Source organism: Aphanomyces invadans (assembly GCF_000520115.1).
Source record: "Aphanomyces invadans strain NJM9701 unplaced genomic scaffold supercont1.61, whole genome shotgun sequence".
NCBI classification, from domain to species: domain Eukaryota; phylum Oomycota; class Saprolegniomycetes; order Saprolegniales; family Verrucalvaceae; genus Aphanomyces; species Aphanomyces invadans.
Window position 1 is genome coordinate 2070 of NW_008580206.1, and position 15241 is coordinate 17310.

General features: G+C 54.9%; 4 protein-coding genes across 4 annotated transcripts in view; 2 read left to right on the forward strand and 2 right to left on the reverse strand.

The window, feature by feature from the left end:
• Positions 1–217: 217 nt before the first annotated feature.
• Positions 218–1153, forward strand: H310_14081 (hypothetical protein; the record flags this gene model as incomplete). The annotated part of the gene is made up of 1 exon (XM_008881819.1): positions 218–1153. The coding sequence occupies one exon, from the start codon at positions 218–220 to the stop codon at positions 1151–1153; it is 936 nt and encodes a 311-aa protein (XP_008880041.1).
• Positions 1154–1320: 167 nt separating this feature from the next.
• H310_14082 (hypothetical protein) lies at positions 1321–4190 on the reverse strand. Its single transcript, XM_008881820.1, has one exon. The coding sequence runs from the start codon at positions 4157–4159 to the stop codon at positions 1346–1348; it is 2814 nt and encodes a 937-aa protein (XP_008880042.1). The 5' UTR covers positions 4160–4190; the 3' UTR covers positions 1321–1345.
• A 63-nt stretch (positions 4191–4253) lies between these two features.
• Positions 4254–10299, reverse strand: H310_14083 (hypothetical protein; the record flags this gene model as incomplete). Its single annotated transcript, XM_008881821.1, has 1 exon — positions 4254–10299. The coding sequence occupies one exon, from the start codon at positions 10297–10299 to the stop codon at positions 4321–4323; it is 5979 nt and encodes a 1992-aa protein (XP_008880043.1). The 3' UTR covers positions 4254–4320.
• A 1721-nt stretch (positions 10300–12020) lies between these two features.
• Positions 12021–15241, forward strand: part of H310_14084 (hypothetical protein) — a gene marked incomplete at its 5' end in the record, with an annotated part of 6127 nt that continues 2906 nt past the window's right edge. Inside the window, one exon of the mRNA XM_008881822.1 lies at positions 12021–15188. Coding sequence (XP_008880044.1) covers positions 12021–15188 — 3168 coding nt within the window. The remainder of the gene's footprint in view (positions 15189–15241) is intronic.

The window sequence follows — 15241 nt, forward strand, 5'->3', positions numbered from 1 at the left end:
ATTTTAAATTCATTATATATATATTTTTTAATAATACCTTTAGAAATATATAATTAATTTATTATTATAAATATTATTATAGGCAGCGGCGCTGATTGATCGCCTGCTCGTCTCCTCGGCCATGCGCGCGCACCGGGCGAGAACCGGGCGGTACATATTCTTATCAACCGTACTATTTATAGCAGAGTGAATTGCATGCACTTCCCAAAAATCCATCATGGCAGGGCGATGGGCGGTGCTAGCCAGCGTCTTTCTCGTCCTGGCTGTTGAAGCTGCAACGCCTTCGACGGTAGCGCCAACGACGACCTCAGCGACTCTCACGGGGTGCCAACAGTGCGAGCTCAACCAAAAGTGCGATTTGGCCTTTCGAAACACTCCCGGCATCTTTTGCGGCCATTGGCTCTCGGGCTTGGTCAAGCTGGGTTGCTGTTGCCCGACTGGCGCCAAGTGCATCGTCACAAATTACGCATGCAATTGCGACACGAACGCAGTGACCACCAGCACAAGTGCCACCGGCGGGACGATCGGCGGCATCATTGGAGGCGTCGTCTTCCTCATCGTCATCTGCATCGCATGCCTCGTGTGCAAAAAAACCTGCCAAGCGATGTGTTGCTTGAACATGGGGCGCCCTCCGAAAATCAGTGCTGCTGCCCCAGTCACGCAGACCCAGCCCATCCCTCTGGCTATGCCCGTCGCCCAACCTTGCTACCCCGTGCAGCAACCAGGCTCTAGCGTGCAGAAACCTATTTTCCCCATGCAGCAACCCGGCTACCCCATGCAGCAACCCGGCTACCCCATGCAGCAACCAGGGTACCCCATCCAGCAACCAGGGTACCCCATGCAGCAAAATGGCTACCCTATGCAGCAACCCGGCTATCCCATACAGCAACCCGGCTACCCCATGCAGCAACCCGGCTACCCTATGCAGCAACCTGGGGTTGCCGTGGTCGCTCCGCAGCCCGTCGTGATGCCGCAATATCCGGGTGCAGTATACGGGAACAATGCGTTCGTCCAAGGCATGCTCGTTGGTGAAATGCTCGCGGACGCTGGCGATGGCGGGTTTCATCATCATCACCACCACCACGATGACGGGTTTGGAGACGGCGGGGGGGGAATGGGGTTCTTTGGGGCTGACACGGGTGGCGACTTCTAAGCGAGCTAATGCCAATGCGTCGAACCGCAGTCATGTGTAGTACATGCGTTCCACAGCTTCAGGAGGACTCGAAAACGATGACGCCACCTTGATAAGGTCGGCCGCGTGGTGCCATCGATCACGCAGCTCTGTGTTCGCATGCACATTTTCCCACGACAAACCAAGTAAAAATGTGCTTGAAACCTAGCTCGATTACATCTTCAACACTTCGTACACGATCCAGCGACGGTTGTGTTCCTCGCCGTCCATCTTGGGCTCCGTGCACGCGCCGTCCATGCACCCGCACGCCTTGGAGCCATCGTCCAAGCACGGTCGCTCGCAGTCCTTCGAGTGTTTCCATTTGCCGGTCGACTTGAGCTTGTGAAACACAAACGAGTGGCCATCATGGTCGCCACGTGCGATCGCAAAGTACTTGGCCTTGGCTTCGACCGCGTGATGGAGAGCATGGCCGTAGTACGCGCCCGACTGGCCGCCCACGTAAGTCTTTTGTTCAAAGCTGTTCTCGGTGCCGTAGCAGCCCACCATCTTGGTCGGCGGCAGCGGACTCGCTTCGTCTTCGTCGTCATCCGAGACAGGGACCGCTCCGCTTTTCGCCGACGCCGCCTTGCCTTCCATGCGGTTGAGGTACTCTTCATGGTACTTCTTGGACTTTTCGTCCTGGGCAATGTTGAAGTCTTCGATTTGCTTGAAGGACTTGCGCTTGGCAAGGGTGTCGGCCAGCGCCGGGGGGTACTGGCCTGTGCAGTACCACGACCCGGGGGCGTCGCAGAGGCGGTTTGCTGGGTCTTCAATCCACTTCTTCGACTCGTCCGACACACCCACGACTTTGAAAATGCGCAAGAGGCCGTACTTCGACTGGAACACCATGCGGAACCGGTTCGGGTCGACGTTCACTTGGGGGTTGATGCCGTGTTGGTGCAGCCGATAGAGCAGACTCTTCTTCATCATGGGAGTCGGGTTGTTTTGCGAGTAAAACCCAAAATTCGAGCACACTGGGTCGCCCGGGCAAATGTCCTCAAATACACTGTTCCCAATGCGAGCCAAATGAGGAGACTTGGCCAAATCGTCACCTCCGCCACCGGCCCAGATGAGGACGTAGTCGGCAAGGTGCTTGATGAGGTTGTGTGCGCGCTTCTCCGGCGACGTCAAGCACCGCGCCAAGAGCGCAATGTGTTCGTGGTTCCACGTGTTTCCATCGGCGATCGTCGTGCGGTTGCCGATGCCCGTGATTTGGTAGCCATAGTCCCACCATGCCATGACACGGGCGTCTTGGGGCGTGTTATCCCTGAGCCAGTGGTAGCCTTCGCGGTAGTCGTCCACGATAATCTTTTCACCCGAGCGCAATTGAGCTTCAAACGTGATGGATGGCCCAGAGAGCGGCGCCTTCATCATTTGCGTGTACTGGTAAAACTGCACGACGTACTGATACGAGACCGCCACCAACACAGTCGCGGCAACTTTGCGAAGAAGCTTGACCGTGCCAGAGTTGTACGATTTGGACATTGTGGACGGCGAGTCGACCGCAGCTTCCTTCGCCTTGGCCTTCTTCTTGGCCTTCTTGTCATCGTCCTTCTTTGCTTCCGCCGCAACGTCGACGGGCGTGCCGTCGTCACCGACTATCGCTTGCACGAGGTCTGCCGTTTCTGCAAAGACAAAGTCCAGGGCATATCCGCCGACGACGCCGGTCGCGATAGAGGCAGGGCCGGCCATGAGCAACATGAGTCGGTTCATCTTGGTCGAGAAGAAATAAGTCACGGCAGAGTACACAACTACGAACGTGAGCGGATCCGACCGGGCATCCTTGCCAGAGATCCATGGCTTCAACACACTCTGGCCGACCACGATGGCCAGACCCACAGGTGCCGTGTAGCAAGTGGCGTGCAAAAATTGCCAAAACGCGTCGTTCTTGACGGGTTGATGCTCGGCAACAGAGTCCACGAGGGGGTTGCCGGTACGGGTGTGTTGGACAAAGAGACCACGGATGCGAGAAGAGAGCGGGCCGAAGTACCCCGTGGGCCACAACATTTGGACGACAACAGCGAGAATGGCAAGGCCAACACCAGCGACGACGCTGTACACGAGGAACATGTTGGCGCGAGTGGCTTTGGCGGCGTCGATGTTGAACACCTTCTTGAGGAAGACGGGGTGGTGGCAGATCTTGAGTCCCTGCAAACCGAAGAATACGAGGAGAGGGGCAAGTTGTTCAAGCGAGCGCAGCGGCGCCTTGCCAATGACGGGTACTTGCATGGCCCCGATCGTGCCGATAATGTACCAGATCGAGTAAGCCCAGTAGAGCTTGTTGGAGTAGCGACCGAGAAGCACCAGCACAAACGCGTGCAGGCCAATCATGTTGAGGACGTAAATGTACCCGCCCCACGTCGCGGCCATCGCGATGTATGCCAGGCCCGTCAAGACTCCGACATACGTCGCCTTCGAGTCGTCGGAAGACTTCAACGAGACGCACCAGAACAAAAATGTCAGCAAGAGGCACGACACGGCCACGGATTCGTTGTCGTATCCGCCACCCACGGACCGCATCAAGTGCGCAGGGATAATCGACATGACCCAACCGCTGACAAGCGCCGCAGTGACGCGACCAGTGCAGACGTACGTCAACGCAGACAACGTCAACGTGGCAAAGACACCACCCCACACGGGAGTAAGGCAACACACGTCGTTGAGCGAGATCGAGATGCCTGCCTTGTTGAGGAGCTCCCATGCCGTCACCGACACAATCTGCATACCAGGGTAGATCGTCGTGCCGACAGGTCGACCGAGAGGGTACCATGACATGTAGTCGTACCACTTGAAGAAGCGCTCATACCCGTTGTCGGCCAAGTAGACCGCAGCGCGGAAGTTGAACCACGGATCGAACTCATGGATAACCATGCCGTACTTGCGGATAGCATCCATTCGCTGCTCCGCCGCCATGTAGCCGATGACGACGAGCGACGCCACCGTCGCTATGACGCCGATGGTCCAGCCCACTGCGCGGAGCACTCCCATCTTATCACAACTTGCAATGTGAGGTTTTGAACGATCGTGGGGCGGATATGACTAGTGTCATCACGAGATTGGAGGAAAATCCATGAAAAATAGCACATAATTGGTGGAAATAAATCGATTGGAGTCGAATGATTGGTGGAATTGACTAGACACCGATGACATTACAACTTGTGAAGATCGGACTGCTTCTTCTTCTTGGTGGACTTGGCCTTCCTGTCGTCCCTCGCGACGACATCGTTCCCGAGGAGCTTCGACACTTCAAGGCCGGCCGTGAAAGCGCTGTTGAACATCATGCGTTGCTGGAAGGACGAGAGGAACGGAACAAACATCGCCACAAACAGGATCGGGCTGAACACGATCCAACCAACGACGTTGTCGAAGAATTGGGCAGTCTTCGTTGCCACAATGTGGTCGTGCCGCACGCGGCAGATCGCTACTTGTAGGAACCAGTACGCGCCCAAGCACGAAATGACTAGCACCTCGGCGAGGGTCTTTAGCGACAGGTACAGCAGGACTACAAGGATCACCACGAACAGCACAACGGACAGGTTGAATTTGAGTTTGCGCAGTTCTCGCTGCTTGAGCGTCAACTTCTTGGTCACACGACTGGAGATGTACCCGCAGCACCCCAGCAGAGCAAGGACGACAAAAATGGCACCTGCGAGGATGATGGGTTTCAACGACGTCGGCCCATCGTCCAGGACAGTCTTGTGGAGGTCGGTGTAAAACAAGCGGTTCATCAGCTGTAAGTAGATGCCGAACGCAACGAGCAGAAACCTTGTCTTGCGAACAAACATCACGAAGCGAGAAAACCACGTCGAGTGCTCCATGAACTCGAGCTCGGCCATCCACCAACCGTACCAACTGTCGGCCGAGTCGTTCTTGGTAAGCAGCCAATGCTGCCAGTCACGGTAGTCTGCTATGATTTTGTCCCAGTCGAACGCGCTTGGGTTGAAGAAGAACGGCGCCCATACCCACGTCGCGGCAATCAGCCACAGCGAGTAGCTCATGATGCCGTAGTTTTGGTTCGTTGGGAGCACGCACTGCTGGTAAAAATTGGCGTAGCAGCGCGCATTCCACTCGTACGCGAGCGGCTCTTGGTCGTTGTAGAACGTGCGGTCAATCGTCCACGAGCAATTGCACCAGTTGAACGTCCCGTACACGGCAAACATGCACAGCAGGAACATGAGCTCTACGCCGCGGTAGAAGTGACTGAAGGCATAGAACCGGTACAGCTCGGCGAACTTTTCATGCTTGATGGTGAACCCACGGCCCGTGGCGCGGTACTTGGCCCCGCCATGGATCAACGTACGGTCAAAGTAGTGCATGCGGGTGCCCATTTGGAACGTGAAGAAGAGCGGGCCCAGGCTCAGAACATTCCACACCAAAAACGTTAGCCCATGCCGAAAGCCGCTTTCAACCCCCACGACTCCGATGACTGGAACGACGAGAAGGAACCCAAACTGGAGCGCCCACGACGTGTTGAGGACGCCGCTGATGCCGAGGCGGCCGAGCTGGAGGTAGAACGCGTCCATGCCGCTCAGCGCAAAGTAGATTTTGCCGTAGATGAAAAAGTACACGCCAAACACGGTCATGGTCTGCGTAAAGTACCACCCGAGGTTCCCGTAAAACCACGACTGCAGACGGAACAGGTCGAGGCGGTTTGCCATCCGCATGACGTCGCGCGATGTGACACACTCGCCTGCCCCCGACGACAACTTGGCTTCGAACAGCGCCAGCTGCTGCATCCCGACATCGCGGCCCTTCCCGACCTGGATAAACTCTTCGTGCGTCACGCGGCCGCCGCGCAACGTCGAGTTGAACCCGGCGAAAATGTCCTCCGACAAGTTGATCCCGCGCGACGCCTTGGCCGTCCCGCCCGTCCCCATCGCAAACAACTTGTCAAAAATGTCCGGGTGGCCGTAGTGCTGCCGCACGTAATTGTACGCCAGCATGCGCTGGCCCAACGACACGAACGACAGCTCCTGGATCTGCATGAAGCTCGCCAAGTTGGACACGCCCCCCGTGAACACATACTCGCGAAACCCGATGATCGTGACCGGACTCTTGGCGTGCTCTGGACGGTCCACTGTCGCAAGCAAATTCGGCATCTTCAAGCACTCTTCCAAGTACCCGTCTTGGTTCATGTCAATGCACTGGATCAACTCGCCGCGCGAGAAAATCACGGCGTGGTTCTGGTTCTCCGGCTTGCCTTCCCCGATGATCGGGTCCCCCGGCAGCTCGACGCGGTACACCTCGACGATCTTGTCGTTGGACGAACGCACCAAGCACGAAAAGTACTTGGGCGGCCCCTCCTTCATCTTCTTCGGACCGTCCACGTACGCGACGCGGAGACCCGGGTGCTTCTTGAGAAGGTAGTCAATGTCCCCCGCCTGCTGCTTCCCTTCCTCCTTTTGCTTGCCGTAGATTTGGCACGTCACGACGTAGTTGAACTTGAGCGCGACCATCTCGTCCAGCTCCTTGTTCGCGTGCTCCGGCATCGGTTCGTTGTTCCCAAGCTCGAGCCAGTACAAGAACCGGATCGCTTCCGCATTGTACATCATGCCGCGGATCGTGCGGGCCAGCGTCTGGCCGCGGTACGAAGCCCACAGCTGCACCTCTTCCGGCACCTTGGCCAGCGCCTCCGCCTCGTCCTTGACCTTGAACCGTTCGAGAAAGTGCTCCCATTCCACGTGGTAGATCGTTTGCAAGTAGTACAGCAACTTGATGCTGTCGTCGTTCGCTTGCGTCAGCTCCTTGACCGAGTACAGCACGATTTCGCTGTAGTACGGCGTCGCAATCGACAGCGAGTGCATGCGTTTGATGGATTGGGCGAGCGGCATCTCCATGAACAGCGAGTTGGCAAAGAAGCGGAGGCGGCGCTGGCCTTCTTCCGACCGCGGCTCCGCATCAAAGTTGTCGACTGTCAACACTTGGTACGCGCGGCTCACAATCGCCATCGACGCCGGGTCCGAGATCACGGTTTGAATCTGGATCGTCGCGTACTGCTGGGAAGACTCGGGTGCGATGAAGAACGAGTTCGGCTTGAGTGCAGTGGCGTTCAGGATTGCGACCAAGTTGTCCTGCTTGGACAGGAGTTTCTTGAGTTGCCCAAGGAGTTGCTCCGCCGAGTCGATGACACGATAGAGGGCTCGCTGAAAATGCAAGCTGTCGTCTCTCGATCCTTTCGGAACATCCAGGATGGCTTTCATCAAGTCTGCGCTCGCGGATCGGACCGCATACAAGTTGGACACGTGCAGCGCTTTCAGCGCCGTCTTGTTGACGACGGATTCTTCCATGAAAGCAAAGCACGGGTCGATGTCAGCATGGGCGTCACCTAACAGGAGCTGGACAACGCGCACGGTGAACTTGAACGACCCCAAGCACGCTTCGACTCGCAAACTGTCCTTCTTCACACGCGACTGCATGGACTTTTCGACTTTGCTCAATGCCGCGTCCGACTTCTTGTCCGTCAGAAGGCGCTTATACACCTGACCGCACTCGGCAATTATATCGAGCGACTCGTCCAGCTTACCAGCCGTCAAAAATGCGGGCGGGTACAGCCGCCTCGTGGCTTCGTCTTTGCAGTTCCCTTCGATGAGATAGCTCAACACACCGAGTTCTCGATTGCTCAGGACATCCGCCTCGCGCATACTGCTCAAGCACCGATTCCACGCCATGGCGAACGGAATCACACGCAAGTATTCGTCACCGTCGACGCCTGTCACCGATCCGAAATACCGACTGGATGCCGTGCTATTGCTTCGACTGGTGCTCGAACCATCTTCGGTGTCGTCGTCGTGGGCTGTGGATGAGTACGCCGTCGTTTGAATGCGCAGCGTCTCGACCGGTCCGACGTCGCATGACCCGTGGCGGCTCGTTTTGTGTTTCTTCGACTCGATCGCTTGCTGGAACGCCTTGGCTTCCATTGCGTTCTCGACCAACTTGTAGTTGAACATGCGTGGAATGTCCTTGAATGCGAGGCGCAGAATACGGAACGAACGGAGCTCGCCGATACGGAGGTTGAACCCGCGGATGGATCCAACGACGACAGAGAAGAGCGCGTAGAAGATCTGTGCATCGTACATGAACACGATAAACGCAGGGAGCCACAAGAACGCGATGTAAACGATGTTGTGGAATGTTGCTTGAAGCATAAAGTTGGACGCTTGCAGGTACTTGGTCGAGTCGGACAACCAAATCATCAGCGACGTCTCGACCAAGTTCTTGACCATGAACGTGTAGTCGAAGTAGAGCTTGACGATCAAGAGAACCATCCAAAAACACGAGTACCGGACAAAGCCGCAACACGGAACGGGCATCTTGCGACCGACAAACCCCGTCGACATGGCGGAAACGACCCGATTCAAGATATCGCCGACCAAAAACAACCCGACGAGGCCGACACCGCCGCCAAACACCATCGGACCCATGTCTGTGCGGGTCGTATCGACCATCTTCCCCAGCAGCTTTGGCAGTCGAGTCGGCAGCTCCACCGTTGGAACGTTGCACAAACCACAGTTTAGGAGCCCTGGGCCAGCGTCGTTGATCACGGCGTACGCTGCCTTTTTCCACGCCGGCATGCACTTGGACTGGTTGTACGTGACAATCTTGTAGTCGCGTGTGTTGCCTGTCGTGATGTCCGCGACGAGAGCCTTCCCCGTGCCGACTTGGGAAAAACACTTGTCCAGCGTCTCCAAGTAGCACGCGCATCGTCCCGACAAGAGCTCAACGCACGGCTGAAACGGAACGTCGGCCATGAGCATCTTGAAGTCCTGTGGAATGATGCTGAACGTTTGCCCCAAGACGAAGTTGGACACACCGAGGCATGTCGACAGTTTGGGGAGGTTGCACGGACCAGTCGTGGTCGAGCTGGCGTCGTTGAGGTAGTTGAATCGAGCTTTTGGATTGTAGTAATATTTGCCAAAGAGCTCGAGTTCCTTGCCAAGGTCGGGGCCGTACATGATCGGACTCTCGGGGCACAGCAGCACCATGTTGACTGCAAATCCGACCGTGGCGCAAAACAGGACAAAGTTCAAGACGAAGATGCGGCGGAACGACCACAGCGCCCGCATCCACGACCGCGTCTCGATGAACGTCTTCTTGGCGGTCTTGGGGTTTCTGTTCGTATCTCGCGCACCGAGGGCGTCTCGGATGTTGTACGCATCGAACTGGAGGCACTTCTTCGTCCAGAAGAATTCATTGAAGTCGTCGTAGTTGCGGATGTCCTTGTGCGGCGCACGTTCACCGAGAGGAGTCTTTTTCTCGTTGTCCATCTTCACTTCGTCGTAGATGGGACGGATGACGGTGGCGAGGAAGGTTCCAGGTTCCATTGGCGTCGACGACGGCTGATGCGCCGTCGCGCTCAGCGAGTGGAACAAGAAACAAAGCAGTTCGGGCGTTTGGCGGAAGTTACCAGCTTCGCCCCACAGAAGAAAGAAGAGGACAAGATCAGCTAGAGGTTCCGTCGTCGAGAACGCGGGCTTGACATGGAGATACCTGCACCACTTCGTGTAGTTGTCAAAAAGGCGAGCGTGCAGCTTCTTGACCGCTTGGGCTGCGGCGTCGTTGGGATTTGTGGGCAGTTGATCCTCTGGCCGTTTTTTCGACGCCTTCTCGACCGGAATGTAGACCGGGACGGGAGCGGGGGTCTCCAGCTGCTCCTTGTAGTTTGTCAATAGCAGCGTCAGGTGCTCCAGTTGGTTCTTCACGTTGTTGTCCTGAAATCCAAAGATCGCTCTCATGGAATCGAAGAGATTCCCGTGGATTGGTGACGAATGCAAAAGGGCCAACACCGGAGCGTATCGCTCGGGCGGGTTGTCGAAGTCAATAATGTTGTACCTCGTCGATCTTGACACAGCGCCACTGCCTTCCCCTGACTTCGTACCTGTCTGTCCTCGAATCATCTCAAGATATTTCGCCATCTTCTTTGCAAGACGCATCGAAGGTTCGTCGTCGCTTTGAGTGAACTTCAGCGCCAACCCCCGCTCAAGCAAATCCACCGCCAAGGCAAACGATCGGTCCGCCTGGTCGGCGTTGCCGCTGTTCCGTGCCGCAACTCCCGCATTCACATGCACCATAGCTTCATCATGGAGCTTCCTCTGTACATCGAGGGACGCAACGGGGCCGGGTGTTGCCATGCCGCCGCGTCGACTGCACACGAACGCTACAACTGCTGAATGCAATCCCAACTTGAAACTGCTCTGAAGCATCCGGATAACGCGTCCGGTTCCGTTACACTTCCACAGTAAGATTGTTGACTGGGAATCGTGCCGAGATATTCGCGCTCGAGGAGCAATTTCCACGCAACTTTGGGTGTCAGGTCCATTTTCAAGCAGCGTTATGCCTATAGCGATTCATTCGCCCTCGGTTTCTCCTGCGTACGTCTGGTAGGGGGCAGTGTTCTGCCTTGCATATCGGATAAAGTCGATCGTTTCGAAGAGAGCTAGTCGATACGTTGTTAATGGCACGGGCTCAAGTTTACTACAAGTGCACGAATCAGTATGTACCACCGACACAGCTCCTGGGATTTGAGTTGGTGAGGTTGTAATTGAACCTTTGTGTGCGAAAATGTGAAGAGAGCGACAGGTTGTGGTTGACATGGCGGTTTGCCCAGAGTGAAACCGCTGGAGGTACATCGAATCCAACCGCCCTTCCCGCATCAAAAGCAAGACGGTTGCTATCTCATGGGGCCCGTGTCCCTGACGGCGCGCCCACTCTTCCTCGCTACTAGGGTGGACTCGTGATTATGCGCAAGTGTATATATGTACTACGTAGTACGTCACGTGTAGTATTACAGTTTAGATTTGTGACGATCCAGACATGTACAAATCACTTTTTATTCGATTCGGATATACAAATCTTTTGTCAAATTCACGTAAACGTAATTTTCATATTAATTAAATTGTACACAACATAAAGTTCCCAAGATAATTGACCAAAACAAAAAATATTGACATGAATACTTCGTAATATGTCGTACAACATGGCAGTTAATAGAATGATTCCTTTCGCGAATGTGTCTTGGACTGTGGATCGATGACGTCATTAGGAGCACAGTGCAACAAGGTCTGTCATCTTTTCTTCATAGACCGAGTCACTTTGTTGTGAAGTAAGCCAGCTTCTTCGCTGACAAAATCCGTCTAAAGTTGTGTATGCTTGACGGCATGGAATGCTCTGGCCATCACCACGCTCCGTCCGTTGCATCGGCTTCAATGAATGCTTGAAGTTCCTGAAAATTACGTGAAGCTGCAGGTCTGTGTGTGTCGGAAATAATTCCATGCACGAGTCAACCACCCAAAGAAATCTAAACAACTTGGCGGCGTCTGACGCTTGAGCCTGAAATGTAGAGAAAGTTTGTATCGGCTATCACCTTTAGCTCGATATTTGTATACCTGATCAGAGCCAACATATTTCTGTGGTGGAAAACAGTCCCACTTAGCAGCCCGCCGACGCGCCACAACAACATAGGACGGAGCTATTCTATCCAGTTGCATCGGCGTCGTAGACTTCACGCTCATGACCAAGCATTGTGTGGCTACCAGGAGTCCAAACTCTCGTCGTGAAGGAATGTCTGGCAGGTCGGTCGCTCTTGGTTTTCCGTGTCAATGAGGACTTCTCATTGATTAATTTTATCTTGATTTCAGTATACGTATAGTATCCAAAATGGCCTTTCTCGGTCCTCTGTGGGAAGTACCCTTCGATCGCGCATCGATTTTTTTGACACTTGAACCATGTTAGTATGAAAATTCAAAAACATGGGCGAGAGTGGCAATGTGTGGGATAAACGGTTTATCCGGATGCCCCAACGCCTGTCAAGGATGCGCGCCCCTCACTTTCGAAGTGGCTGGGAAGTGGAGCAATGAGTTCGTCGGCGCCGCCGCCGCTCAGTCCAGCGTTAGAAGCGCAGAAGGCGATCTATGACGAAGCCATGGTTCACGTCAACGCTGGAGTTGCTGCGCAGAGCGCGAACAACCAAGCAGACGCAGAGAAGGCTTTTTCGGCCGCCGTGGAAGTGTTGACAAAGGGCCTTGCCCTCAAGTTTTCGCATGAAGACCAAGATGCGTCGACGCGATTGACAAAGAAGATGGGGCGCTACCTTGACATGATCAAGGGACAGCATGCCAAATCGCCGGAAAGCTCGTCTGCCAAGTTCAACATCTTGGACTTGGACAACTTGCCCGAGCGGTACGCACCAGTCACGAAGCTCCTGACGACATCCCCCGTCCACGGCGACATCTTTGCATCCATGCAAAAGATCTTTGGGTTCCAAGAAACGAACGTGAAGAACCAAAAGGAACACTTGCTGCTGCTCTTGACCAACTACAAGGAAAGTTTGGAGACTCCTGTGCCAGAAGCCTACACGGAGAAGGTGAAGAAGAGCATTAAGGACAAGGTCGTCGAGTTGCCCAAGGACGAGGATGACGCCGCGGTTCAAGCAGTCGCCAAACTGCACACTCGCCTTTTCGACAACTACAACAAGTGGTGCAAGTACCTCAAGGTACAACCATCATTCTCCAAGGAGCCTCTTGCGGACCTCGTGCTCTTCTTCCTCATGTGGGGCGAAGCTGGCAACTTCCGTCAAACACCAGAACTCCTCTGCTTTCTGTTTCATTCTTTGTGCCCCAAGGCACAGCCTACGGACGCTCCCAAGGAAACTGGCGCGTACCTCTCTACGGTTATTCGCCCCATCTACGCCGAAGTCAAGAAAGATAACGACAAGAAGACGCCGCTCGGGCAACGCGCGCCTCACAAGGAAATTCGAAACTACGACGACTTCAACGAGTTCTTCTGGACGAAAAAGTGTCTGGCGTTCGACGCGTACAACATTAAGGAAGCTCTCGGAGCCGTCGACAAGAAAGGCAACCCGAAAGACGCCAAGAAGACGTTCATCGAAACGCGGTCGTGGGTGCGTGCTCTGTGGTCGTTCCGCCGCATCTTCCTCTTCAATTTTACGCTGTTCCTGGCTGTCGTCGGGTTTGCGCTCAACATGGTACTCTTGTGTCCGGAGAGCCCCATCATGTACGGCCCGGACATGGGCAAGGAACTGACACTCTTCGGGAAAAAGTACTTCAACCCCCGCGTCGACTACGGTTTGACCAACGGCGACAACATCCCGGACGTCGAAAGTGGATGCAACCTCCCAAAACTCGCTACGTGTTTGGGTGTGACGGACTACGTGCCTGGCATCACTTTCGGTGTCATTCCCCAGGACTTCAAGATGCTCATCGCGGATGTTCCTTTCCAGCCGTGTGTGGAAATGTTGTCGGGGCGATGCACGTGCTACTTGGACATTTTGGACCGTTGCTTCAAGCAAACGGGCACCGGTCGCGCCATTGTCGACTCGACGTCGGGCGATCTTCGCACGTTCCAAAATGTCAAGTACGACCAGAAAAAGTGCATGCCCGATTGGAAGAAGGCCGCGTACAACGTAATTAACCAGGCTGGTCCGGGTTTACTCAATTGCGGCGTGTGCTCGTTCCCGACGGCGGACATCCCGACGAAACTCCCTGTCTTGCTCACGCAATTCCTCGACTTTACCCGCACTGACATGGGCCCGCTCATCTTTGCTGGTGCCGCCAGTTTGTTTGTCGTGTTTTTGGTTGGCGAAGTCAACAACCGCCTCTTCTCCGGCATGTTTATCGGGTACGTCGGTCGCAACTTGCCCGTCCCGATCACGGCTTTCTTGCGCTACATGTGCTTCTGGCTGTTTCTGTTTTCAGTCAAGATCATGTTCGGGTACAACTTTATGGTCAAGAACTTGGTCGAGACGTCGTTGATGATTTGGATGTCGGACCCGCTGCAGTACCTCAAGGTGTCCAACTTTATGATTCAAGCGTCGTACCACAACATCCTTTACATCGCGTTCTTGTGGCTTCCTGCCTTTGTCGTGTTCATGTACGATGCGCAGATCTTCTACGCCATGTTCTCGGTCGTGTTCGGGTCCATTCGTGGGTTCAACCTCCGTATCGGCGAGCTCCGGTCGTTCCGCATCCTTCGCCAATCCTTCAAGCTCATCCCCAAAATGTTCAACAAAAAGCTCGTGGAAAACGCGGTCGAGATCGCGCTGCACAAGCAAAAGCTCGAAGACAAGAAGAACGGGAAGCCCAAGGCAGACGTCGAGAAAAAGGCGTTGGAAATTCAAACCACGACGTATAACACGCCCAGCGACGGCTCTGCGGCCGGACCGCTTCTGACCCATGGAAGCGGATCCAGCTCGTCCATTCGCACGTTCGGGTCCGTCTCGGGCATCGGCGGTGAAGAATTCAATCGTGTGATTCCGTTCGCGTTGGCATGGAACCGGTGCTTGCAGAGCATGCGCGAGGCAGACGTGATCAGCAACCGCGAACTGAGCGTCCTCAGCTACTTGATCGAGAGCAAGGACAAGTCGGAGCGCCGGTTGTACACGCCTGTGTTTCTGACTGCAGGCAAGTTGGACGAATCCCTCGAGATCATCACGGACTGTGGTGTCGTCTACGAACGTCTCAAGAGTGACAAGAAGAAGGATGCAGCCCTCGAAAAGGTCGAAGCGTCGATGCGCAACCGCCTAAAGAAGGACGACTTGCGTGTCGAGGCATGTCTAGGATCGTACAAGTTTACGTCCCGTGTCGTCAGTCAGCTCCTCGGCGACGCGCACGCTGACTTAGACTCATGCTTTGCATTCATCGAAGAGTGTGTCGCCAACAAGACGATCTTGAAGGCGTTGAATGTGGCCAACTTGCACGCGTTGCGCACGGCCAGCGCCGAAATGATGAAAGCAATCGTTGACACCCCCAAGGGCGTCAAGGAGGACTCCATCTTGTTCCAGCGCGCACTCTACCGCGTCACCGACACGACTGAACAAGTACTCAACCATCTCAAGAAGGTCCTGTCGAAACAAGAAGCCCTTGCCAAAATCATCAACGACACTCCTCTCAAGCAAAATGCATTTTTCATCGCGCCGGAATCGACCCATGAATATGCCATTACTCAACTGCAAAAGTTGATTTCGGACCCGGCGTCGATGGCGATTGTGAGCCGCGCGTACCAAGTGTTGACAGTCGACAACTTTGATGCGGAGCCGCGGTCGGAAGAAGGCCAGCG